This window comes from Anser anser (genome assembly GCF_964211835.1).
Source record: "Anser anser genome assembly, chromosome: 1".
Classification (NCBI taxonomy): Eukaryota; Metazoa; Chordata; class Aves; order Anseriformes; family Anatidae; genus Anser; species Anser anser.
The window spans coordinates 211375537-211399556 of NC_139720.1; the positions used below are offsets into that span (position 1 = coordinate 211375537).

At 48.2% G+C, this 24020-nt stretch overlaps 2 protein-coding genes across 2 annotated transcripts in view; one reads left to right on the forward strand and one right to left on the reverse strand.

Moving 5' to 3' along the window:
- The window catches only part of LOC310884987 (glycerophosphodiester phosphodiesterase domain-containing protein 5-like), a 37117-nt gene extending 24895 nt beyond the window's left edge, over nt 1–12222 (forward strand). The window contains 10 exon segments of the mRNA XM_083807667.1: nt 917–1010; nt 2497–2642; nt 2985–3067; nt 3922–4072; nt 4600–4832; nt 4834–4911; nt 6640–6787; nt 7903–7985; nt 9079–9161; nt 9616–12222. Coding sequence (XP_083663793.1) covers nt 917–1010; nt 2497–2642; nt 2985–3067; nt 3922–4072; nt 4600–4832; nt 4834–4911; nt 6640–6787; nt 7903–7985; nt 9079–9161; nt 9616–9647 — 1131 coding nt within the window. The 3' untranslated portion in view covers nt 9648–12222.
- Nucleotides 12223–12367: 145 nt separating this feature from the next.
- On the reverse strand, nt 12368–23345 carry LOC310885028 (unconventional myosin-VIIa-like). The gene is made up of 12 exons (XM_083807781.1): nt 22093–23345; nt 20830–20983; nt 20503–20658; nt 20191–20296; nt 18791–18904; nt 17906–17993; nt 17613–17719; nt 16506–16691; nt 15439–15555; nt 14646–14729; nt 14254–14373; nt 12368–13253 (listed from the first exon to the last, which is right to left on the reverse strand). Exons 1-12 carry the CDS (start codon nt 22217–22219, stop codon nt 13164–13166), a joined length of 1449 nt encoding a protein of 482 aa, XP_083663907.1. The 5' UTR covers nt 22220–23345; the 3' UTR covers nt 12368–13163.
- Between the last annotated feature and the right edge of the window lie 675 nt (nt 23346–24020).

Below are 24020 nucleotides of genomic sequence, written 5' to 3' on the forward strand. Positions count from 1 at the left end.
TAGCCCAATTTCAGTCTCCTGCGACCCAGAAGAACTTCATTCCCTGAGGAAGGGAATCAGGGCTAATGCACTGGCAAAGGTAAAGAGAAAGTGTCAGCTTCTCCTCCCCTTTTCAGACCCTAGGGGAGGAGGATGGGGAGAAGGAGACACAAAATCTTTTGGGTTTCCCACAGGTGTGGTTTATTTTGGGTGTTCATGCCCTTTGAGATGCTTCAGCTGCTGTTCCCAAAGGACACCAGTCTTTAGCAGATCCTGTGTTCTGTCCACTAGCCCTGCATAACTATCTCAAATATCCTGGACATCTCAGGTGGCACCTTTGTTTATGCAACTGCATCCTGCTTCTGGTCAAAAGAAGTTGGGATCAGGTATCCAGGGCAGACGTTCTCACACACAATGACATCTCTCAATGACTTCTGCTTTTCTTCAACCCTTACATTTTAGAGAGTTGGCCAAGCGGTAGGAAAGGCTGAGGAAATTCCGGTTTGTTGACATTAGATTGATGATTTAGTTGCAGTGGAGATGACTGTTACATGGATAAGATTGGACTGGATTAGATTGGATTAAAACTGGTGCTCTCTGGAAGATGTTCACAGGTTATGACGTAGTAGTAAAGGTGATTGTTTGCCAAACCATCCTGGACAAGGACAGACTTGTCCCTTTTGGCTGGTTGAGAGGAAAGGAGAGCTTTATACTGAAGTGAGGAGCACTCCTCAGTGCGGGGAACCAGCCAGGCACATCTCTCTGCCCTGACTCAGGAGGTGTTTTGTGGATCCAACCTGGGTGTGGGAGAGAAGATAAACTGCTGATGTCCACAGCAGGAGCCCATCTATGTGGGAGGCTGCAGCTGTGTTGGGGCTTGTTTCTGTCTGTATCCACACTTCATCCTTTGAATAAAATCCTTTTTTCTCCTTTCCAGATCACAGCTCCCTATCTCCACATAGGGGCAATAACTATCATGGTCCTCCTCTCCTGGCCCATGGCTCTGTATGCCATCAGAGCAGATAAGAAAGGTACAGTAGCTCTGCTTCCTGCTCCCTGTATGACAAAAGACACATATCAGTGTGGAAAATCAAGCGTGCAGGAGCCGTTTCCTCCCACATCCACATTCCAGCTAGAGTTGAATTTTAGTTTTTGAGTATTCCAGAGAAATTAGCAGGGCTGGGGCTTAGCCTATGCACTGTCTCAGGCCTGTCCATACTTGTTAGTGATTTGCATGCTACCTTGCAAAGTTTTGGTGTATACCAAGGTAGTGACAAGCCCTAAAGATAAGGAGATTAGCAAAAGTCCCCAAGTTCTAGATCATGCGTGAAAATTTGGTCAGAATTTTGCAGGAGAGAGCAACCAGTGTCCGAAATTGCTATGCTCAGTTTCACTGTCTCAGAAAGTCAGTCCATACTAGAGGATCTTAGGAGAAGCCAGATAGGATGGGGAAAAGAGCTTTCAGATTGGTTGTTAAGGAATTTTGCTTTCCTTTCCTGGTGTTATCCCTTTGAGAGCTCCAGGAAGTGTAAGGGCAAGGAGTCAAGAACAACTGCAGAAGAGCCTGGCTCTGGCTCTTTTTCTCTGACCCAGTTTCTCCATATATCCAGTGTTGTCTACATGACACCCATCTGCAGATGTTGAGTTGTAACAGAAACCATTGACTTCAGACAGAATGTGCTGGTGGGAGCATTTTGTTTCCTACCTAGGAATTTCTCTACATTTAACTGCAGCTGGGGGTAGGGAGGAACATGTTGGGACCCAAGACTTTACAACCCACTGTGCCTAATGGTCACTCAACTCCATACATTGACTTGGTGTAACCCCAAGTTCTTTCAGAGCCACTAATACAGTGTGCAGAGGGGTGGTGGTAGCCACCTAAATAAGGAATTTTGGTGCACAGGTGCTTCTCAGAGGAACTGTTTCATTCTCTGAGGTGAAGGTTGCCCACTGGGACTCTTGAGTAATATGTCAACAGACTCCAGAGACCATAGGTAATGACTTGGCAGGTTTCTGAGATGCAGTACCCATGCAGTCAGTGTCAGTAGGAGACTGCATGTCACATACAGAAAGCCACTGACAGCAGTCTGAAGGAACCAGGGAAGCATTCACCTGGAGGGGAATGAAACTTTAAAATGTTGCCTGCTCTTATTTGAGTAAGAAAAAAAAAAAAAAAGCATCCTTCTGTTGAGGATCATTCCTCTACAGGTGGGGGAAATTGCATTGCATCATCTCCAATGAAAAAGAAATGAAGGCTGTGTCTTGCTGGAAGGCATAGTGAGATGCAATTGCAGCACAAAACTTGCAATCCTAGCCTAAACAGCCCAAATCCTTCTTTGTCCTGGACTGTATTGTTTGGACAGACGGTGAAAATTAGGGGAAGAAGGGATGGAAAATGGGATGGGACAAAGCCCAACAGTTACTTAGCTGGAGGGCTGTATTAAAAGTCAAGCTGCAAGGCAAACGCTGTGCTACCAAATGGATTAACTCTAGCATTCCTCCTTCAAATTTTTGCAGTTGTTCAGGTGGTAATTGTTGGTCCATACCTGGCTATCCTTCTCTTTCTTTTCTTGATACCTCTGGGGATGTACTCTCCTTGCATCAGAGAGGAGGGGACACTTGGACCAAAGCCAGCCCTCATTGGACACCGCGGAGCACCGATGGTAGGTTTGGAGAAGCTATTTTACATCATTTCCTCATCCTGTGTGCTGTTGCCTTCATCATCATCATTTTTTCCCCCCAAGAAATCAATGGAGGGTGGAAAGGGAGACATTTCCGTTTGGAACTGTGTGCCAAATGATCGCTCTGTGGGTTTGCTAACAGGGAACCCTGAGAGACATGGTGGGTTTGGTGGCTAAGGTGGAAGAAAGCAAACGGGAGACTTTAACAAGATAATGGTGGTCCTTTAATACAAAACAGGCGTTACAAGGAGACAGAAAGTATTTACAGAGTCCTCCAGAGTGTGTCTAAAGCCAGTCTGCTCATGGCCCATTTTTTTTCCCCAGCTGGCACCAGAAAACACTGAGATGTCATTTCAGAAGACAATTGAACATGGTGGGGATGGTCTTGAAACAGATGTCACCATTAGGTAAGGGAAAAACATCACACTTCCCAAAGCAGATACTTCTTCTAAGAGTTGCCTTTGGAGCCATGTAATTTTGGGCAATTTGGTTCTGCCAACGGCTGGGACAGGGTCCCTCAGCTGCTGCATGATGCTAAGGGCTGTGGGACATGGCTCTTCTCAATAAGCTCTTATCTAACAGTCATTATTTCTACAGTATATTTTAAATACTTTTGCAACATACAGAGACAAGTTCCTACTGTAGTCTGACTTCCAGGCCTCACTGAAGGTCTTATCAGGCCTAGAAACCACCAGAAAATTGTATTTAGACCTGTGCCATCATTGATATAATTACTAGACCTTTAATTACCTTTGTGTATGGGACTCCTTGCCATGACCTTCTAACCTACTGGGCAGGATGAGCAGTTTCCAGGCACTAAGTAACTAAAATACTAATACTTAGGTGTTCTATTAATAAAGACCTTTCTATAAAAGAGAATTTTGCCTTTCTATCCATTTAAACTTCAGTCCTCTGAAACCTGTAGAAGCACTTTGGTGTCAGCAGAAAGAGCCTTTGGCCACAAGTTACTACCCATTTTCTTTTAGGGGCTGGCAGGCATAAATGCCACCATCTCCACTTTGCCCCTGAGAAAAATGAGTCACAGTGAGGTACAGCTTCACCAAGGTCACCCAGAAATATTTAAGCTTGAAACAGTTTGGTATCTTGAGTGTCAGCCTTCTTTCCTACCCTACCCTCTGCTCTAAGGGAGGCTGTACTGCTGCATTCATGGTGGCCCACACGTTGTTCTCACCTGGTTTGACTCTGCTTGTGCCATGAATGATCTCCACTCCAGGTGACCTGAATTCTTGCTCTCCAAGAGCTACGACGGAGTTCCTTTCCTCATGCATGACAGCAGCCTGAGGAGGACAACCAACATCAGGGAGGTCTATCCCAACGACACTGCTCAAAATGCAGCCTTGTTCTCCTGGGATACCCTGAAGGAGTTGAATGCTGGAGCATGGTTCCTTAAGGCAAGCACCATAAATGACTGTGATGTTGTAGAAGAGACACTGGCTGGCTACAGCTTATTAGTATGAAAGTTAGGAGAGAAACTTTTGGTTGAGCCCACACTTAGTTGGTAGAAGTCATTCAGTTGGGGGTCTCCTTGCTTTGTCCTTTTGGCCTTTAGGCCTAGGAGACCTATTTTGTTTGGCTGGTGGGTGTTCTTGTAGCTCCTTATCATGGCAGCAGCAGAACAGATGGTCTGGAGAAAGAAGAAAACAGGTACTTGTGCAAGGTGCTGTGTGTAATACGGTTTACGTGATGGGACAGAGAAGAACAGCAGAGCTAGCTACACAATTTATGTCCCAGAAGCAGTGTCATCTGGGTTAATTATCCATGTTTCTCAGGTAGAAGAGCTAAGCAGAATAGAATATCCTCACCTACTGAGGGTTGATGCCAAACTTTTTCGCTTACAGAGGTATGAAATGTTTGCATGCAGCTTGCTCCTAGATATGACTGGCTGACTGATTTCCTTTTTACATCTGTTTGTTTCTAGGACAAACCCTTTTCATGCATGGGCTCACTGTCAAGGGCAGATCAAAACCAGGCAATGAATCAGTCAATTTACAAGCTAAGTAATTTCTTGCGCCTTGCAGACAGTCAGAATAAACTTGTTATATTTGATCTCTACCGCCCTCCAGAGAAACATCCTTACAGGTACTCGTGGATCAACAGAACCCTGGAAGTCATCCTCAATGAGTCTGGGATTAGACCCAATCTGGTAGGCTGGCCCAGTTGAAGACCTATTGATGGACAATATTGTCAAACTCAATCTGGCCTACACTGAAATGTCCAGTGAAGATATCCGGTAGGTTGCAGTTTCAGCCCGAAGTGCTGTTGTCTAGAGGATATTTGCTTCATGTGTGTGGCAATGCCTCCCTCCGGTGACCAGCTCTAGGATCTACACCATTTTTGGCAAGAGCTCTTTTAGGTTGTGGCCAACCCTGTTACATTTTGGAGTTGAAGGACTTTATTTCATTCCTACTGTATACCCCGTGTAGGGCCAAGAGGTAGCATACGTAGCAAGGAGGGTAGCACCCCTCCTTGTCCAAGTCCATATCTACTTCACTGGGATCTAAGGATTTTCTGACTAGAAGGATGCAGGTGTCTCCAGGTTTCTACACATGCCATCCTCAGTATTGCTAATAATGAACCATAGAGAATGAACAAACAACTATTTAACCTCCTATGGCCTCCACAAACATCGGTGTGAGTGCATAATGCTGTGGTGAGAGAACACAACACTCTTGTAGATGGTATTTTGGAGACTTCATTATTGTCTCTGTTGCTACCAGTACTCTGTTGCTTGGGACACACTAACAGTGTAATCTCTCCAATGGAAAGCTCCACATTTATTGAAGGATTCTCCAAAATGGTTGTCTTACATAAACAGATATTTTTAAAAACACATATGAAATGTCTTACCTATCCAGCTCTCCTTTTGTAAACAGGATTTTTTGTTCTTTCCCATGCTCAAAAGCATTGAAAAATAATTAAAAACAAGTATAAGAAAACGTTTAGCCCTTTGGATAATAATAATGTCCATGTTTTCTTAATGATAATTTTCCCAACATTTAAAATGCTAGGTAGATCCATCTGGGTAAATCTGGGTAAATCCTGGGCAGACTATAGATAAATTTACAAATACTCATACTGATGATACATTCCCTTAGAGTTATACAGAGAAATGGTATCACTTCATATTAAATTTCAGTAACTTATAAGGACATCACAGATGGCCAGCTGTTGCTGCAAACATAAGAAATGTGAATAATGACCTTGAAGATTATTTTAAACACACTATTGGGAGATGACAAATGCATTTTTAGGTGGAATACTGAATATGAGCTGGCAGCCCCCAGCTGGATTGTCCCCCTGGGCCCCGCTCTCGGGAGGCCCCCCCTGCAGCGCTGCGTTCAGCTCTGGGCCCAGCACAAGGACACGGAGCTGCTGGAGCGGGCCCGGAGGAGGCCGCGAGGATGCTCAGGGGCTGGAGCAGCTCTGCTGTGGTGCCAGGCTGAGAGAGCTGGGGGTGGTGGGCCTGGGGAAGAGAAGGCCCCGGGGAGAGCTGCCAGCGGCCTGCCAGGGCCTGCAGGGGGGGCAGGGAAGCTGGGGAGGGACTCTTTGTCAGGGCTGGGGGGACAGGACGAGGGGCACCGGCTGGAGCCTGGCAGGGGGGAGGCTTCGGGGAGGCGTTGGGAAGAAATTCTTCCATCTGAGGGCGCTGAGGCCCTGGCCCAGGCTGCCCAGAGGAGCTGGGGGTGCCCCAGCCCTGGCGGTGCCCAAGGCCGGTTGGAAGGGGCTCTGGACAACCTGACCTAGCAGGAGGTGTCCCTGCCCATGTAGGGGTTGGAATTAGATATTATCAACCGATTATTGGCTGGTTGGGCTTCCTTTCTGTTCCTGACCTACGTCCTATAACAAGTTAGGACAGAATTGCCATACAGAATTGCCAGCTCTCCTTGATTCAGCCCAAAGGAAGTACTAACCTCCTTGCTTTCCTTAATGAAGGCAATTGCCTCTTGGTCTTTTAAAGGAAATACGCTGAGGCAAACATCACCACCAACCTCTATGTGATCAACGAGCCGTGGCTCTTCTCCCTGGCGTGGTGCTCGGGGGCACACTCTGTGACCACTAATGCTGTCCACACGCTGAAGAATCTCAGCCAGCCCCTCTTCCTCATGGTAAGCAGTGATCCTCCCTTGTTCCCGGGGTACAAAATGGGGGGCAGATATTCATGGCTACCTTTAGAGACCATGGGCTGATTTGTGCATGAATAAAGTCCCTCTGCATGCAGACGGACTTAACATGAACCTGGTTTACCTCATTCCTCTGAGCCATACCAGGTATCATCACCCTCATTTCCTGGTTCTTTTTGGTCCATGGAGAAGAACCCTGGTTGGCTGGACTTGGAGACTCAGGCCTGACATGAGGGAAAATAAGTCATACTGAAACTTGTCTAGGGTTAAAGGAAGGGGCCTTTGAGGGTACATGTGGATATCGCATGAGGATTTCAATCTCTAAGCTTCTAAAGAACCTTATTGCTGTCAAAAGTTCCTAAATCCCAGGAACGCCTACATTCCTTCTCAACTTGGTCTGTTGTCACAAGCCCAAAGGGAAAAAAAAAAAAAAAAAACCTGCTGTGAGGAACTTTTCACATTGCTTGTCTGCCCTCTACTGTGCCTTTGACAACCTATAGGGCTACGGAGCACCTGGGTCACTGGTCTCACCAGAGTCCCTGCATTCAGGTTACCACTCTGAATGACTGGTTTCACACTCTTGAAGTAGATTTTACAGTGCTTCCATCTCCCACCCAGAAAACCGCATCATTTCAGTCCATTCTGAGGGCGGGAGTGGTCTGATGTGAGGACAAATCTTCAGATGCTCTTGGACTTGAAGCAGGAGCCAACCCAGCCCCTCTCTGGTTTTCACTTAAGTACAGTTTTTCCAGGGGCAGCCAAATGCCATCTGTTGATATTAATGTCATAGGGAAGCAAAGGAAACTACAGGGCCTGCCTGTCCAAACAAGTCCCTGTTGTATTTACTGTGATGTGGTCCAGTCTCCTTGGCCACCCAGCGGACTTGTCCTTATTGAGACTGATGATTTTGCACCAACACCCACTGGCAGGTGACCTCTTTAAAATGCCACCAAATACCTTAAACACCGTAAGGATATTACTTCACATGCACACCAGGGAGCTGAATTGCTAGGATCAAGAAGCAAGGAGGAGCTAGAGCAGCTTTCTTGCGTATTTCGGGGTCCTTGGTGTTGGACACGTCCTCTGTTGTTCCCTTCCAGACACCGCAGCAGTACAACATCATGTGGATCCTGACGGACCTGGCCTCTGTGCTCCTCATCTCACTCATCTTCGCTCTGCACTGGTAACTACTGAGCTGCTAGTGGCCGTGCTAGCCTCATCTGTTGTCCCCCTTGGAGGAATGAAGGGATGCTTTCAGTGACCTGAAGGGTTAAAACTGCTCTAGAGGACATCTTCCTCTTCAAGAATTAGAAAAAAAAAAAAAAAAAGGCCTTAAAGTCTCCAAAAACCTCTGCACTGCTCCTGCTTGCTATATATTTCCCTTTCCTTTTGGTAACTCAGACATCACCTACCCAAAGGATTCAGTGCAGACTTGGTGTGTTTAGAGTAGCAGCAGAATCCAGTTATCAAAGCTGGAAAACGAACTGATTTTTCTATTTTTTACTATTTAGATTATTTGGACATTGGATGTAACTTAGGAGGAGAGCTCTCATTGTTAATATTTGTGCACCTCATGTCTCTGTCTGCATATATCAGAGTCACTGAGGAATCCATCCTCCCAGACGAACTATCTGAAATATGAAATATACCCAGAAATACCTGAGTGTCACAGACACTATTTTCTTTCTTTCTGTGCTGTCCAAGACATTATCTATGTTTAATAACGGAGAAACTGGGGTCAGGCTGCTGGATGCTCAGCTCTGCCGTGGTTGGATCAGAAGCCAGGCTGTGCTCCTACAGCAGGAGGTGCTGGGCTCAGCTCTTCACCTGCCTGTGGGTGGGTGGAGGGACCAGACCAGCCAGCTCGGGGCTGTTTTCTGCAGGGGTGCTGGGAGCACAGCTCTGCTGCGGGTCACAGCAGGGGGAAAGATCAGGAAGATCCTGGGTGAGCAGCCTGGCTTGCTTATAAGCATGGCGTGGTTATGTGGAGTGCTTTGGTGTGGAAAAGGAGAGACAGCTATACTTTTGCTTTGGAAGGCTGGAGAGGGATTAGTCAAAAAGGCGCCTTCAAAATGCTGTTTTACACGTGAAACGTGGACACTTAGACATCACAGCTGTGCATCAGGATCCCTTCTCACTAAAAACTTGAGCAAACCCTCAGGTACCAGGCCAGGTCCTGCCCTGACAAAGTAGAAAAAGGGTGATCGGGGCTCCAGGGAGCTGCGGGGGGAACCACAGCAAGCAGTGGCCTGATCCAAGCACTTTGCCCCTGGCAGGTGGCGAGAGCGGAGTTTCTCCTGCTGTGCCCACGATGGTGGCTCGATGCTGGAGAGCGGCACCTACAACAAGTTCAGGACAGGTGAGCGGGGTGAGGGGGGGCAGGAGATGGATCCTGCTCGGGGTCACCTCTGTCACGCCCATGTCGTGGTGAAGGATGGATGGGTTATCTCAGCATGGGTGCAGTGCTGTGGTTCCTCCCCAGTGATGAACATCACTTTTCATCAAAGCCATGAGCAACCTTGAGCTCTGCTTCAAGCAGAGGTTGGACCAGAGAGCTCCAGAGGTCCCCTCTGACCTGCTTTACTCTGGGATGCTGTGAAAAAAGAACAGAAGGGCACTGAGCACTCTCAGATCTCCACGGCAAGGTGGGGTCTGTTGGGGATACCCCCATGCGCCAGATTTCTGGACTAAAGGAGCAGACAAAATGACCCAACCTGGGCTGCAGGATTTTTTTTGGCCAAGCTGTTTGCTTGTGACTGCTGGCAAAATAGCTGGAGGTGTGTCAATAGCTCACTGCTTGTCTTCTGTTGCAGAGCTCAGCAACATGCCTGCTGTCGTGGCCTGACGCGGGCAAGGAGGAGGTGCAGACCTGCCATCTCGCGGAGGATCGGAGAGCAAAGCCTGCCCTGCTGCCCCTTGCTGAGGTGCAAACAGCAGCCTGCCTGGCGAGGGGCAGCCATTTGCCACCACGACCCCAATGGAGATGAGCACTGACCTTGTTCTCCTGTTGCTTTCCTCTCAGTCCCATGCCTGGCAGGGATCCCTGGGGTGTAAAGGAGCACAGATGGGGCTGCGTCCATGACGAAGCTGTGCACCACGGTGAAAGGATTAAACCTCCCTGGCAGGATTCGTGTAGGAACCACCATTTCCCTCTGAGACCACTGTACCTCATCCTGTAAGCCCTCCTGCAGTGTGTAAGCCCTCTGTTTGTGCAGCTTTGTTTTTATCTTCGCTGCAAACACCCGAGCACCCTCTGGTCCTCCTTGCCCTTGGTTGTCCACATCTCTCCAGTCTCCTGTCCACACACTCCCTTCCTCCTCTCAGGTCTGCTCCAGCCCCAGGAGCTCCCCAGCCCCACCACGACGGTCAAGTGCTGCTGGATGGTTCACCAGGGTCTGTGCCTCTCCATAACACAGGCAGGGACAGCTTAGGTTTTCCTTTCCCCTCCTCTAGTCCTGCCGTAAACCCCAATGGGACAGACTTCACCCTGGCTGTGGGTGAGGGAGTATTTTCCACAGATGCTAAAGGATTTCTTGGTGCCTTGGCCATGTGACTACCGGGACAGTAACCAGGAGCACAACACTTCTTCATCGAGCTGGGTGTGAACTGGTTCCACGAGGTGTCCTGTTTGCTTTTCCCTTGGGAAGGTCTTTGTTACCTGCTCTGCATCCTGGGATTTATTCCGATTTTCATTTCTCCCGGTGGCTGCTGGCACATACAGGGAAGGAATTCCATGCCTTGTTCTGCAAGGGAGATGTGAACATCTCCAGGTTTAAGCCATACATTTCTACTTGAACAGATAATAAAAACTTTTTTTTTTTTCTTTTGTAAATTTTAGGTGATGTTTTAAATACAGTTTGGCTCTCCAATCCTGTTTTGTTCTTATTCTAGGGGATTGGGAAAGGGGAAGAACGTGGCATTCAGATCATCATCATTCAGAGGTGTGTTTTTGCTGATTAAACATATCATCACAAATAAAAGGTGAAAGGGAAGTACAGGGTTTCAAAGTTAACTGTGCTGAAAAGCACTCAAATTTTCTAAGCTTGCAATTTTGAGGTATTTTGGAGGCTAGATGTGCGAAAAAGCAGTAGCTTCCCTTGGAAAAGGGCAAAAGGATTGGTGTAGAGCAGCTCCAGATCTATGAAGCGTGCAGAAAGGATCCTAATGATGGTGTTAGCTCCCTACCCCCCTTCTTAATTTTCTTAATTTTTGTGTCCACTGACGGTTCGCTCCCCCTTGCCGGATATTCTCACCAGGAGCCCCGTTCCACCAGAAGTCCTCTCCCTGCTGAGGACCTGGGGGCCCTGATCCCACCCGTGGAGCCACCACCACGACCGCACAGTGCAGGACAGCCTCCCGCAAGCCACTTTATGCCTTTTAATGAGAATATTTCACTTGGACATACGTTTTTTTTCGTGTTACATTGCTCGGTGTGAATACAAAGAGGCCAGCAGATGCTAATACATATGACACACAGGCACACGCACACAAGAGTCCCAGCACCCCCTAAATGGTGGGGTGCACGGGAGGCCAACAGAGCTGTGAACGAAGGGACGAGGGTGGCGGTGGGGGAAAGCTGGCCCAGACCAGCACTGGAGAACATTGCTAGGCTGCATCGTCTACTGAGCGTGTTGTGGGCGGCAGGGGTGGCTGGAGGCTCGTCGTGGTGGTAAGGGGGATCTCCTAGCAGCCCTGGCTGGCTGGTGGACGTCTCCAAGCAGCATTTTGTTTGCTTTGGTGGAGAGACCGAGGTCCAAAGCCACTGCTGTATCCCCGTCAGATGCCGTGCTCCTGGTGGCCTGGCAGGTAGTGCTCCTGGTGCCACAGCGCTGGGAGACTGAGCCCAGTAAGCCCAGCAAGGGTTACTTGAGCTTAACTGGTTAGTGACACCAACATCAGCTCTCAGCAGACACTTCTCACCCCTCCTGATGCCACCTGCCCAGGAACGTGCTCCTCTGAAGCCTGGATTTTGGAAAGGCACCCCATGCTCCTTCCCCTACCTCCCCCCAGACGCGACATGCCTTTAGCCTCCTCTCTGCCGGCAGGTCCCAGCTCTGGTCCAAAGGAGCTGCTCCACACTGCGTGGTGCTGGGTGGACAATGGGACAACCAGCCAGCAGATCGGCAGGGCCAACCAAAGATGGAGAAAAACCCTCTGAAATCATGGGCCTGTGCTCTCTGAGAGTGCTTCAGGCTCCAACCGGGACTGGCAGAGAGCCCTTTTATACAGCAACACACACAAAAGCACAACAAAATCATTAAGTTTTTTCCAGCTGTGATGGCCAAGTCCGTGTTTAGATCAGAGCCCTTTCTGCACATGGGCTTGGCCACAATCTTCCAAGAGCAGGAACTTCGAAATCCCTACGTCCACGTTGAAGCTTGCAGTAAAGATCCTCCCAGGGTTAATTTGTCTGGACACAAGGGGGGCAAAAGGAGATGACATCTTCTGAGCTTCACTTCCAGCTGAGCCCTTAGGTTGGGGAAGATGTGCCCCAGTCACTGGCTGTCACGGTGCCAGGGGGATCCTAGGGCGAGGAATTGTCCTGCAGGTCGCCCTCAGCCCTGAGTCATCGTCCAGATACCAGCGCAAATTGCGGGATATTTTTTTTTCTTTTTAATATTTTAAAAAATAAATAGAAGAAGAAACAGAACTTTAAAATTTGTTCTTTAAATATTTCCAGCATTGCACGGACAGCACTTCAGTACTCTAGCCTGTTCAATCAGTGGTTTGTTTGTTCTGATTCCTGGTTAAAATGTGCTCCTCCCAGCCTGCTTTTTCTTCCTGTCCTTAAGAACACGGTGTATTCTTCTGTGATGTCAAAAAACAAGCCCCGCAGTGTTCATCAGACACCTTTCCAGCATGGACTGGGGCTCTGCTACTCCTCTTCAAACCTGAAATGCCCATAAGCTCACCAAAAGCCGTTAGCATCTCAATAGCTCTCTCTTTACTTAAAATAAAAACACAAACCAAACCAAGCCACACGCACACGCACACACACACAAATCCTCTTCCCAGAGCCTTTTTGATGGCAGCTGTTGGGTTCAGGCAAACGTCCTGCCGGAGTTTCTTTGCTCAGTCACTGCCTGAGAGCAGTGGTGTCCCCTGGAAATCTTTGAGGTTTAAGGTGGAGTCGGGTTGCAGGGTGGGGAAGGAGGACGGGGGGGGGTCAGAGATAGTCATCCTCGCTCGAAGGGGAGGTGGGATTGGAGCCTTCGAGGTCAGAGTCCAGCGAACTCCCTGACGGCGTTCGGCTCATCTTCCACATCTGGGAGGCAAAGGTTCTCCCCCAGCTGCATGGGTACCCCACAGCCCTCAGCTGGCGAATTAGCCCCATGGCCACCTGCCAGTGGCTTCTTGCAGTTCACTTGCTACCCTTTGCACTCCTCTGTTTGCTCATGGCTGTTAGCATCTGGCTGATGTACGAGGTCAAAAGATCATCCATCTTGTAGCCCTGGTGAGGAGAGAGAAGATGTTACCTGCCTTTATAGCACAGCTTGGTCTCTGGCTCATGCCTCTTGAACACACTTGCTACAAGTCGTTAACTTATATATATGTTTCCAGGTATATTTTTCCCTTCTTTTTTTTTTTTCTTTTTCCTTCTTCCTTTTTCCACAGTTCTCCTTGAGTGATATGGCCCTGACACAAGGATCAAACACAATTTACAGCGCAAGTCTCTCCCAGGAGGCTGCTGAGGCTAAGGATGTGTGGAGCTTTGGAAGGGGAGTGGATTTTTCAAATGGCCAAAAATAATGTGAACGCCCCAAATTAATAACAGGACAGGACTTTTTATCCTACATGCTTTGAGTTTAAGATAGACTAAGCAGAAGTGTTTTGTTTTCTTTTTTTTTTTCCTTGTGGCTGTTAGTAGGTACAAGCTGGGCAAAGGATCTTGGTAAAAGGACACCCCCTGAGCCCACATCTGCTTTGATACGTTTTTCACTCCAGTGACATGGAGCAGTGTCCCATGTTCCTGGGTCGGCAATGCCCCAAGAACCTCAGGCTTGCCTGTAACTTGGAAGATGGACCTAATGAGAGCCCCAGTTGCTTGGGCAGAGCCATGGTGTGAGTGCTGCTTGTTTGCTTACTACAGGCTTGTCCAGTGCTACTGCCCTGGGGGCAGTGGCAGGGAAGTCTTGGATGAACTCTGTGCTGCCATAAAGCTCTCCATGGATGCATAGGAGGTGAGGCCTTACACACTTAACATATCCCCATACTTAATATCTAAATCATCCCTAGGAAAAGCTGTTCTGGAGATAGCAACCAGACAGTGCTGAAATCAAGGGGAAAAAATATAAAAATAAAAAAAGAAAAACACACATTGTTGGGTCTTCTATGAGACCACTTTCAGTCCAGAGAATCCCTGAGACATGGCTTATGGGAAGCAGTTTATTTTAGCCTGCCAAAGTCAGGATTTTTTCTAACTGTGCCCATCAATCTTTAACACTCCTTACCAGGGATGTCTCGCAGAGCAGCTTGCTTCCCCTCACCAGGTTGCCGATAGTTATATGGAAGTAGGTGTTGCCACTGCTCCAGTTGGAGATCTTGGTGAAGGGGTGAGTGATGAGAATATCCTGGTGGGAACACAAGACTCACACTCAACACGAGAGCCTCAACCTTTAACTTTCCTTCAAGCAGACCAAGGATGTCTGCTGAAATGAGAATATACCATGGCCTCACAGGAACAGCAGTGAAGTGCAAGACTGCGGATCCTCCATTCTCGTGGAGGACTGCTCTACTGGAAGGTCCATGTGGCTGGTGGAATAGCACAGCCTTTGGGATTAACCCTGTAAGGGGTTGGGGAGTTGGCTCAGGAGCACCTGGTGAAGACCTCAGTCTTGCTTACCTTGGTTTTGGGATCAATGAGGCTCACTCCATGCTTATTGATGGCAATTAGAAGGATTTCTGGATAATTTGGCTCTGTAGTTTGCTGTTGGAAATGAGATGAACTGGTTAGGGGAAGCGTCGTGCTAAATCAGGTGCTTTCCTATTTCCTCACCCAGTATCTTCTGCCAGCATTTGCATTTACATTTGGCAGCTAAATCACTCTGGGTGGAAAAATCACAGGATATTATTCAGATCCACTATGCCATCTAATGAACATGACAGAAATTAAGGTGCCTAAGTTCAAAGATATCATGAACGGTTTCAGCGTCATGTTTCCACACCATGCTTAATGTATGGTCCCTGAGTATGGGGGGTTGCAATAAGGTGCCCAGAGTTCTTGGACTTCATCACTACTGGCCTCCCCTGCCTGTGATGGGAACCTGGTGCCATGATGGGTGATCTGGATTGGGTTCACAGTGTGTGCAGGTGTGTGAAAATTACACGTTCCCCTTTCCCTTCACAAAACAGAGAATGGCTCTTGCCTCCTCAGCAGTACAGCTGCGAGGATAGACCTGAAGAGGACTGAGATACGTTGATGCTCTACAATGCCCCAGTATTGTAAAGAGACAGGGCAGCCATAAATGAGTATCTCAGCCCTTTACTGATGGAGAGACTTACATCCTTTCCCTGTCTTATCAGGGTTGTTCCACTCCAGGCACTGGGACAACCCTGCATACCTGGAACCCCTCCATGATACGGGACTTCTGATACTGTCTCAAAGCTGCCAGGGAACCCCCAGGCAGAGCAGGTACCTTCACTTCAAAGAATGCTGATCCAAATGTAGGCCACTTGAAGATAATCTTTAGGAAGGCAAGCTTGGCTTCTTCTCTCGTTTTGCCTGCGTGCTTATTGTAGTATGCCACGATGGACTGCAACAGAGAGGACAGCAGAGCTGGAGGGTTTGCATTACCTTGGACCAAAGATTTTTGCAGGTAAAGAAGCATCATGCTACAAAGACGGACTATCCTACCAGAAACCATAATTGCTTCACGGTAACTGGGCTTTCGCTGAGATTCATTAACAAACCACAGCATATGGTGAACCTGTGATCAGTTCTTCCTGCCTATTAGCTGTTCTCAGATGGCAAGTTTCTTGGGATGAGTAAATATTAATTGGGCCAAGAAAGTAGCTGGAGAAGTTTTCCAGGTGGAGACATCTATTCTAGTCTCTGCTCCAATGAACACTTCACAGAAGTGTTGGTGGGTCACTGGAGCAGAGCCTGGAACTAAAGTAGGTCCTTTCTTAGAAGCTGTACTGATGACTCCATTATAGGGATTATAAATTTTGATCTTTCAATTTTGGGAGCAGAAGGGACTGAGGGGACTTCGACACAGAGAAGCCAATAATTTGCTTGTTAGACACATGGCCAAGTTCAAGTCCCAGCAAACAGAAAGGACTTACAAGATTGTTTCTTGGCAGTGAGACATCTACATTACTTTATGGCCTAGACTTGTCCGTACCTGTGCCACAGCTCTCCTTGTGTAAAGCGGGGAGAATTGCCTTTCTGCTCAGCAGTCTGCCTTCAACAACAAAGCTTTACATGAGACCATCCCCTAGATGTGTCCATACAGCACTGCATCCACCACTACAGTCACAGCAACGTGCAGCACAAAGCCCACAACGTGTGTGTGTGTCTGAACACATGTACAATTCCTTCTCTTGGTGCTGTTGGAGAGACTGTGGCCCTTTTAAGGCTCAAGAGGGACCATGGGTCACTCCTTCTGGCAACCTGACTTCAGTGTTGAACATCAGACAAGTCACACGAGATGCTGGGTTTCCCCCCACCAAGCCTGACCTATGACTAAAGCTGCTGTTTTACCCGCTTCCAGTCATCTGGAGAGAGCTGCCGGACGAGGTCCTGAGGCACCAGCTCCTTCAGAAGCTTGGGGATGCTGGGGAAATAGGATTTGTCATCCTCAAACTTCACCCGGTAGATGAGAGCTGCCAACTGCAGGACCTCTTCCCGTGTACACTTGTGGTAGCCGCGCAGGTACTTTGGTAACTCCTGTATGTGGAAGAAAGCCATTCAGAAATAGAGGGGGTGACCTCAGACCTTCACCCTCTGGTGCTAAATCACATTTTTGGAGGTCTCCAGCTCCTGGATATGAGGCTCTGCCTTAGGAACACTCATAGTTGTTGTACCAAGTGTGGTGGACAGGCAGCTGCTCAGCTGAGACCACACTTGATGTCTAAAGATCCTCTCTGGCCTGAAACGTTCTCGTGTTACAGGGTGGTCCCTGTGGTAGGTATCAGATGTGTGAACCTACAGTCTTGTTCTCCCTCCCTCATTGCTGAAAATCCAACCCTTGTAATGGACAATTGGAATTGAATGTGTTTTTTTTCCTCCCTTTATTTTTCCTTTTCATTTTTTTTTCAATCTATTCCCCCATTACGAAAAGATGCTTGAAAATGTGTCAGGTAACTATCAAAGCATCAGAGGCTATGATAATATTAGGATAATTGCTTTATCCAGGCAAGAACACAGGGAACATCTGTGTATTTGCATACTTGTATGAAAAAGCTTTGGGACATGCACGTGTCTCTTTCTTCCCAGATGAAACAAGTGCAGAAGAGCTGCAGCTTCTTGACTGGCTGCTGGGACCATCACAGCTCACGCCCAAGAATGAAGGAGCTGAAAACCTTCAGAATGCTTGTGAATTTGTACTCCCTGCTAAGGCTGAGTGCTACTGTGTCCCACTTCTTGCTACTTTCCCAAGAACATCTGGCCCAAATCTCAGCTGAGTTGGTTGCCTTACAGTGCATGAAGCCTGGTCCTTGCCATACAACCCAACTGTTCTTCATAGCTCTCTGTTGAAGGCAGGACTTTGTTCTGTTAAAAGTAAAACTTCATGCATCTGCACATACACAGTCTTTCCACCCTAATTCCTCCCAAAGTCTCTGCTGCTATCTCAGGTTCCCAGAGCACCTGGTAATAGTGGAAGATCGAATCTGCCATCGAATCCTTTCCAGGCGTTGTGTTGGTCCAGAGCTTTTTCATGAAGAACACTTGGTAGGTGAGGGAAGGCACTATACCTGTGCGAAGGAAGCAGGGAGCAGATCTGAGAGCAATGCTGAGAGCACCAGCCAGGTCATCTGTCAGGTTTTGCCCCCAGGGCTGGCACGGGCAGCACAACCACAGCAGCGTGGCCCATCTTTAAAAGGGCTGGAGGGCTCAAGGAGGGCTGTGCGTGACCCCAAAGGGAGAAAAGTCACTGTTACCATCTTTCGCTGGTCTTGCTTTCTTTATCCAGTCCGTCAGGTGTCTCACAAAGTCAAAGAAGAAATCGCCCTCGGGCACACTGATGACCTGGGGGCACAGCACATGGTTACAAAGGCTGAGGAAGCAGCGAGAGGCCACAGGCAGGGCTGGCTGTTGCCCCATCTCCTGCAGTTTTTGCTCACTGCTTTGTCTCAATTAGACTTCTCTGCTACAAACTGCTGATGCCAGAAAGCCATTGCCAACAACTCGCTCTAATTCCACCCATTAATTCTTATTGCACCTTCCTGTTTCCCTGGAGCAATTAATTTCCCTTCCTGATGACTATCTCTGTAGATTTCTTCCAGTTGCCCAAGGCAGCTCTAAGCTTGCACATTTTTCTTAATCCTTATAAACCAGCCAAAACCAGGACACCGTCTCAGCAACATGGGTCTTCTACCTCTTTCTCCTGATGGACCCTATCTCCTTTGCCCCAGATCAATGCAGCATCACAGGAACAGCTACCCAGAGGGGACCAGGCTGGCTCCATCTGGCAGTCCCCATGTGCTCTTTAACATTCAATTAATTCGCAATGCAGTGACCTTTTTGGGCAAAAAATGACAAAAATGACAACAAAGGCAAAAAAAGAGTGACTCTTGCCTCACTCTGGATCACACAGGGATTCGGTGGGCCACAATTAGTGTGAGATCCTGCACATAGGGTGGCACTGGCTGCATCACTCAGTCAGCAGGACACAGCAGGCTGCCACAGTGCTATCATCGGGCGTTAAAGCCACCTGCTCTCAACACAGGAGACCTTTGCCTGTTTGTGTTTTAAGCCCTTTGGGATGATTGCTGTGAAGCACCGAGTGTTTTGGCATTACCCCAGCCTCTGTGTGGGTCACTCACCTTGTCAGAGATTTTGACGAAGAGGCTGAAGCCTTCAGAAGATTTTAGGAGCAGCCTGTTGGAGATGTTCTGGCAGAAATCCTTGGCTTTTGTGCTGGACTCCACCTCAAATGCCTACAAAGAAAGGAAGATCATCACCACTGCTACCTCAAGATTAATTTCTGCTTCATGCTCTCTTCGAGGAGCTCTAGGCTCAGATATGTGAAAAGATGTAAGTGCCCACCACCAACGAAAGAAGTGATTTTATGGATTGTGGCTCTGGACATGTGAAAAGGAAATTTGCAGAAGTTCAGCCATGAACTTCTTATTGGGAACTTATTGGGAACTTAAACTTCTGCCAGTCCCATGCATGGCCACGTTTGCCTGAACCACCAGAACCCATGTTCCACATACCATGAGAGAATGGCCTGGAGCTCAGTGCCACTGCCCCTCAGTGCAAATGCGTGTTGTACCACAGGGACACTACTTGGCCAGCCCACCTGGGTGACTGCCATGGTCAAAGGGACCACAGACACGTGCCGAAGTCCCCTCTGCCTCCTTCTACTGGCTGTCACAAAGATGCGTGTGTATAAAGCAGCTTATTACTAGTCACATAGAAAAAATACTCAGAGTGATAAGAAGTCCCAGGAGATCTGTAAAACCCCGTTACAGAAAAACATGGGCACACACACAGCTACTGGAGAAGAATACCCTTTTCCCTTCATGGGTGTGCACTGCTTTTCACATAAACTCCCTTGGAAATACAAGAATTTAGTTGTGCCCAAGGGCATGATGAAAGAGAGGAGCAGGCAAACCTCACTGGGAGACTAATCAGTAGCATGAGAGAGCAGTACCTGCAAGGACATGCCTATCTGCTCCAGCCTCAATTTATCTACATGCCTTATTAATGTCTAAGATGATTAATGAAAGGTTCCTGAGTGCAGATGTTATGATTTCTGCATCATCTCAGGTCAGAATGGGGAATAATTTTAGTTTCCTTCTTGCCAGCTCCCAGCCCAGTCCCTGGGACTGGTACCCAGCTGGGTATGGTTTGGTGGACTGAATCTGTCAGTTGAGGCTGCAAATAACTGATGGCCAAGGCCTGTGAACCACTGAGGGCGTGGATGGAGATGAACACATCCTGTTTCTCTCTTCCTGGAGTCAAAATTTGCAGTGAAGACTGACTCAGCACCCATGTCTGGAGAAGGTGAATTGCAGGAAATCAGACCCCTGAGCTCCAGTCTTCTATCCTGCCTCACCAAGGTAGATAAGGATGGATCTTTCTGATGCTGCTGTTTCAGACTCTTCTGGGAAGGCTGAATTTTTTCTGAATCAGAAACAACAGTAGCCTTTTCTGGGATTTTAATAAGAAAATTGACATCCATCCTGACAAAAATGAAGTTTCCTTCTATCCCATTTACCTCATCGGTGTCATCAGGAAAGTAAACCTTGTGGAAAATCTGGGTGGTTTTGTGTTGAATGGCTTCCACTTCTACGAGATGGGGAGGGTACTTTCTGGATCCATTCCTGCAAAACAGGGAGAGGCAAGTGCCATAGCATCAGCAACATCCTCCACCCAAAGTCCTTTTAGTTCAGTTTGGCTGAATGCAGAGAAAGGCTGTGAGCTTCCAGTGTCCCTCCAACTACTACCAAAACATCTCCTACTTGTAATTTCTAATGCATATTTGGATGCTGTGACATGGTCAGGACTAGGAGGTCTTTTGGTGCTGTACCTTAGGGCTTTCTGGAGTCTTTGGATGCAGTCTGCTGCCAACGGGTGATGTTTTCGGGACTGCAGAAACCTCTGGACATGGGGCAGGAGGATGTTACTTGGAGGGAAAAGGCCTGTACACAACCACAGCAGCTCCCAGCCTTTCTCTTCACTGTACCTAAATGAGGAAAGATCCAGGAGGAAAAAAGTTATGGCGTGGACACTGCTCTGTGCTTTGGCATGGGTGGGTGGTTCTCAGCTAGAGGGGAGGAGACGTGCTTAGGCTCCAGATCTCCTTTGCCCAACAGAGGCTAGTGTCTTTGGGCCAAGCAAAACCAACGACTCTTACTTGATGTGGTTGTCCGTAAGCTGCTTCAGGGTCTGGCAGTAGATTTCATCCTTCAGAGGCTCAGCTTTCAAGGCACCTTCAAATATTTGGTCTGTCAGCTCATTGACTGAGCGGGTCCTTTTGGATGGGTAGTCACCCATGTACTTCAGCACTGGTGGGAGACAGGAGTCAAGGATCAGCTAAGCGGGAGGTCTGGAGAAGCCCTTCTGTTGATGATGTGATAAAAGACATCCCACATTTGACTACAGAAGTGGCTGCAATTTGGTGGAGGGGGCACAGTGGTAAGGCTTTAAATTTCTTTAGGAGATGTCCAGCGAGCTCTCTCTCTTTTTCATGCATCATCTCAGGTCAGAAAGAACCACTTTGTGGTTGGGATGTAGGCCTAGGGAAGTTCTGTGACTACTGTGTTACCTGATCACACATAGTGATACCACTATAAAAGACCAGATTTTCAGCTGGTGTCATGAGGCAGAGCTCTGCAGACAGCACTGGAGCTGTGGTAACATAAACCAAATGATGACCTTCACCACTTCACCATATTGTACCTATTCTGCATGACAACAGGTCACAGTATTCTGAATAAATGTGTTTAACATGGAAAGGAGAATGATAAAATTGCAGATGTTCTCAATTTTTACCAGTCCTTTTAGTTCCTACTACTGCTGTTATTTGCTGCTAGGAGGAAAACTGTAGCAGCAGTAACTGTGCTGTAGCATCAGTACCGGGTTTATACCAACAGAACTGTTCGAACTAAAGTCTGTATCCTAGAGCAAAACCCTACCAAAACACAAAGGCGACTTCCACAGGTTAGATTTATATTTGTACTCAGCTTCTTTCTCCCATGCTGTCTTTATTCTGCCAGGAAAGTGATACTCAGGCATCAAGCCCTGTCCCTGAGGCCATGAGGACTAGTTTGTATCCATAATGATTAGGTCTACTCCCTTCTACAGCAGATGCATCCTGGAGAGTTGAAGCAAGCCAAAACAGAACTGTTGAGTTAACCGCTAAGCGATGTGTACCTGCAAGACTCAGTAACTTACTCCCTGGACCTTGCTTATGGAGAAGACACCCATCAGCTCTCAAGGATGCTCAAATACAGATTTCGGGATCAGATCCATCTCCAAGTCCATGACATGGTCCCAAAGCCCTTAAGAGGGACCAGAAACCTTTCTATGGGCTTTAGTTGGGTCTCTGAAGAAGCTGCTCAGCCCTTTGCCTGTCAGCCCTGTTGCCCAAGGGGTGCCCCAGGAAGTGGAAGGATATCAATGAAGGCCATGCAGGCTTCTTGGGACAGCTCCTCGCTCCCCAGGATCTTCTTCAGCAACGGCTGTTTGATGGGCTCACGGGTGTAACACCACAACTTGTCCTTCCCACGGCTCTTGGTGATCATGACCCTGCTCAGGGTGTGCTTGGGTGGTGGCCTGGTGGCAAAGGAAAAGCAAAAGGAAAGGTGGAGAGGTTACAGGGATAAAATGGACTGTGTGTAACCAGTGCTTCACCTGGAAGGCTGTTCACAACACCAGAATAAAGAACTCTTACACCAAGTGGCTATTCACAGTTTTACAGAGTATCTGTCTCCCGCTGTGTCCAAAGGTAGTCATTTTTCCTTTCCTAGGGCTCAGAAAAGTCCCTTTTGGACCCTACCCAAGCACCTTTTCTACTGAAATAAAAAAAAAAAAAAAAAAAAAAAAGCTTCTAACCACAAGAGAAGGGGTGATGGCAATGGGTGGTGAGGGAGATGGGCAGCAACAATGAAAGAATATTGCCCAGTAGAACAAACCCACCAGGGTGAAGACATCTCACAGGACTTGGTCTGTCTCCATGGGCTGCCAACCCCTCTAAACAGGAGCGGGAGTTTTTTGATCAGTCTGGTAAGCTACATTCAGCAGTGGTGCATGCTTTGGAGCTGAGATGAAAATGTCCCCACGTAATTCACCTGCTGCCTACGTGGTCTCAGGCTGTGTAAGGGATCACTGGGAAGGAATACTAGACCACTAAGCACAGCCTCCCACAGATTCACAGATTCACAGATTTCTCTAGGTTGGAAGAGACCTCAAGATCATCGAGTCCAACCTCCGACCTAACACTAAGTACTCCACTAAACCATATCCCTAAGTTCTACATCTAAACGTCTTTTAAAGACCTCCAGGGATGGTGACTCCACCACCTCCCTGGGCAGCCCGTTCCAATGCTTAATAACCCTTTCGGTAAAGAAGTACTTCCTAACATCCAACCTAAAACTCCCCTGTCGCAACTTTAGCCCATTCCCCCTCGTCCTGTCACTAGGCACGTGGGAGAATAGACCAACCCCCACCTCTCTACAGCCTCCTTTCAGGTAACTGTAGAGAGCGATGAGGTCGCCCCTGAGCCTCCTCTTCTCCAGGCTGAACAAGCCCAGCTCCCTCAGCCGCTCCTCGTAAGACTTGTTCTCCAGACCCCTCACAAGCTTGGTCGCCCTTCTCTGGACTCGCTCGAGCACGTCCATGTCCTTCCTGTAGCGAGGGGCCCAAAACTGAACACAGTACTCGAGGTGCGGCCTCACCAGAGCCGAGTACAGGGGGACAATCACTTCCCTAGACCTGCTGGCCACACTGCTTCTTATACAAGCCAGGATGCTGTTGGCCTTCTTGGCCACCTGAGCACACTGCTGGCTCATATTCAGCCGACTATCCACCAATACTCCCAGGTCCTTCTCGGCCAGGCAGCTTTCCAGCCACTCATCTCCCAGCCTGTAGCGCTGCTTGGGGTTGTTGCGCCCCAGGTGCAGGACCCGGCACTTGGCCTTGTTGAACTTCATGCAGTTGACCTCACCCATCGCTCCAGCCTATCCAGATCCTCCTGCAGAGCCTTCCTGCCCTCGAGCAGATCGACACACGCACTTAGCTTGGTGTCATCTGCAAACTTACTGAGGGTGCACTGGACGCCCTCATCCAGATCATCAATAAAGATATTAAAGAGGACCGGCCCCAGTACCGAGCCCTGGGGGACTCCACTAGTGACCGGCCTCCAACCAGATTTGACTCCATTCACCACAACTCTCTGGGCCCGGCCATCCAGCCAGTTTCTAACCCAGCGAAGCGTACGCCAGTCCAAGCCCCGAGCAGCCAGTTTCTTGAGGAGAATGTTGTGGGGAACGGTGTCAAAAGCCTTACTGAGGTCAAGGTAAACCACATCCACAGCCTTTCCCTCAT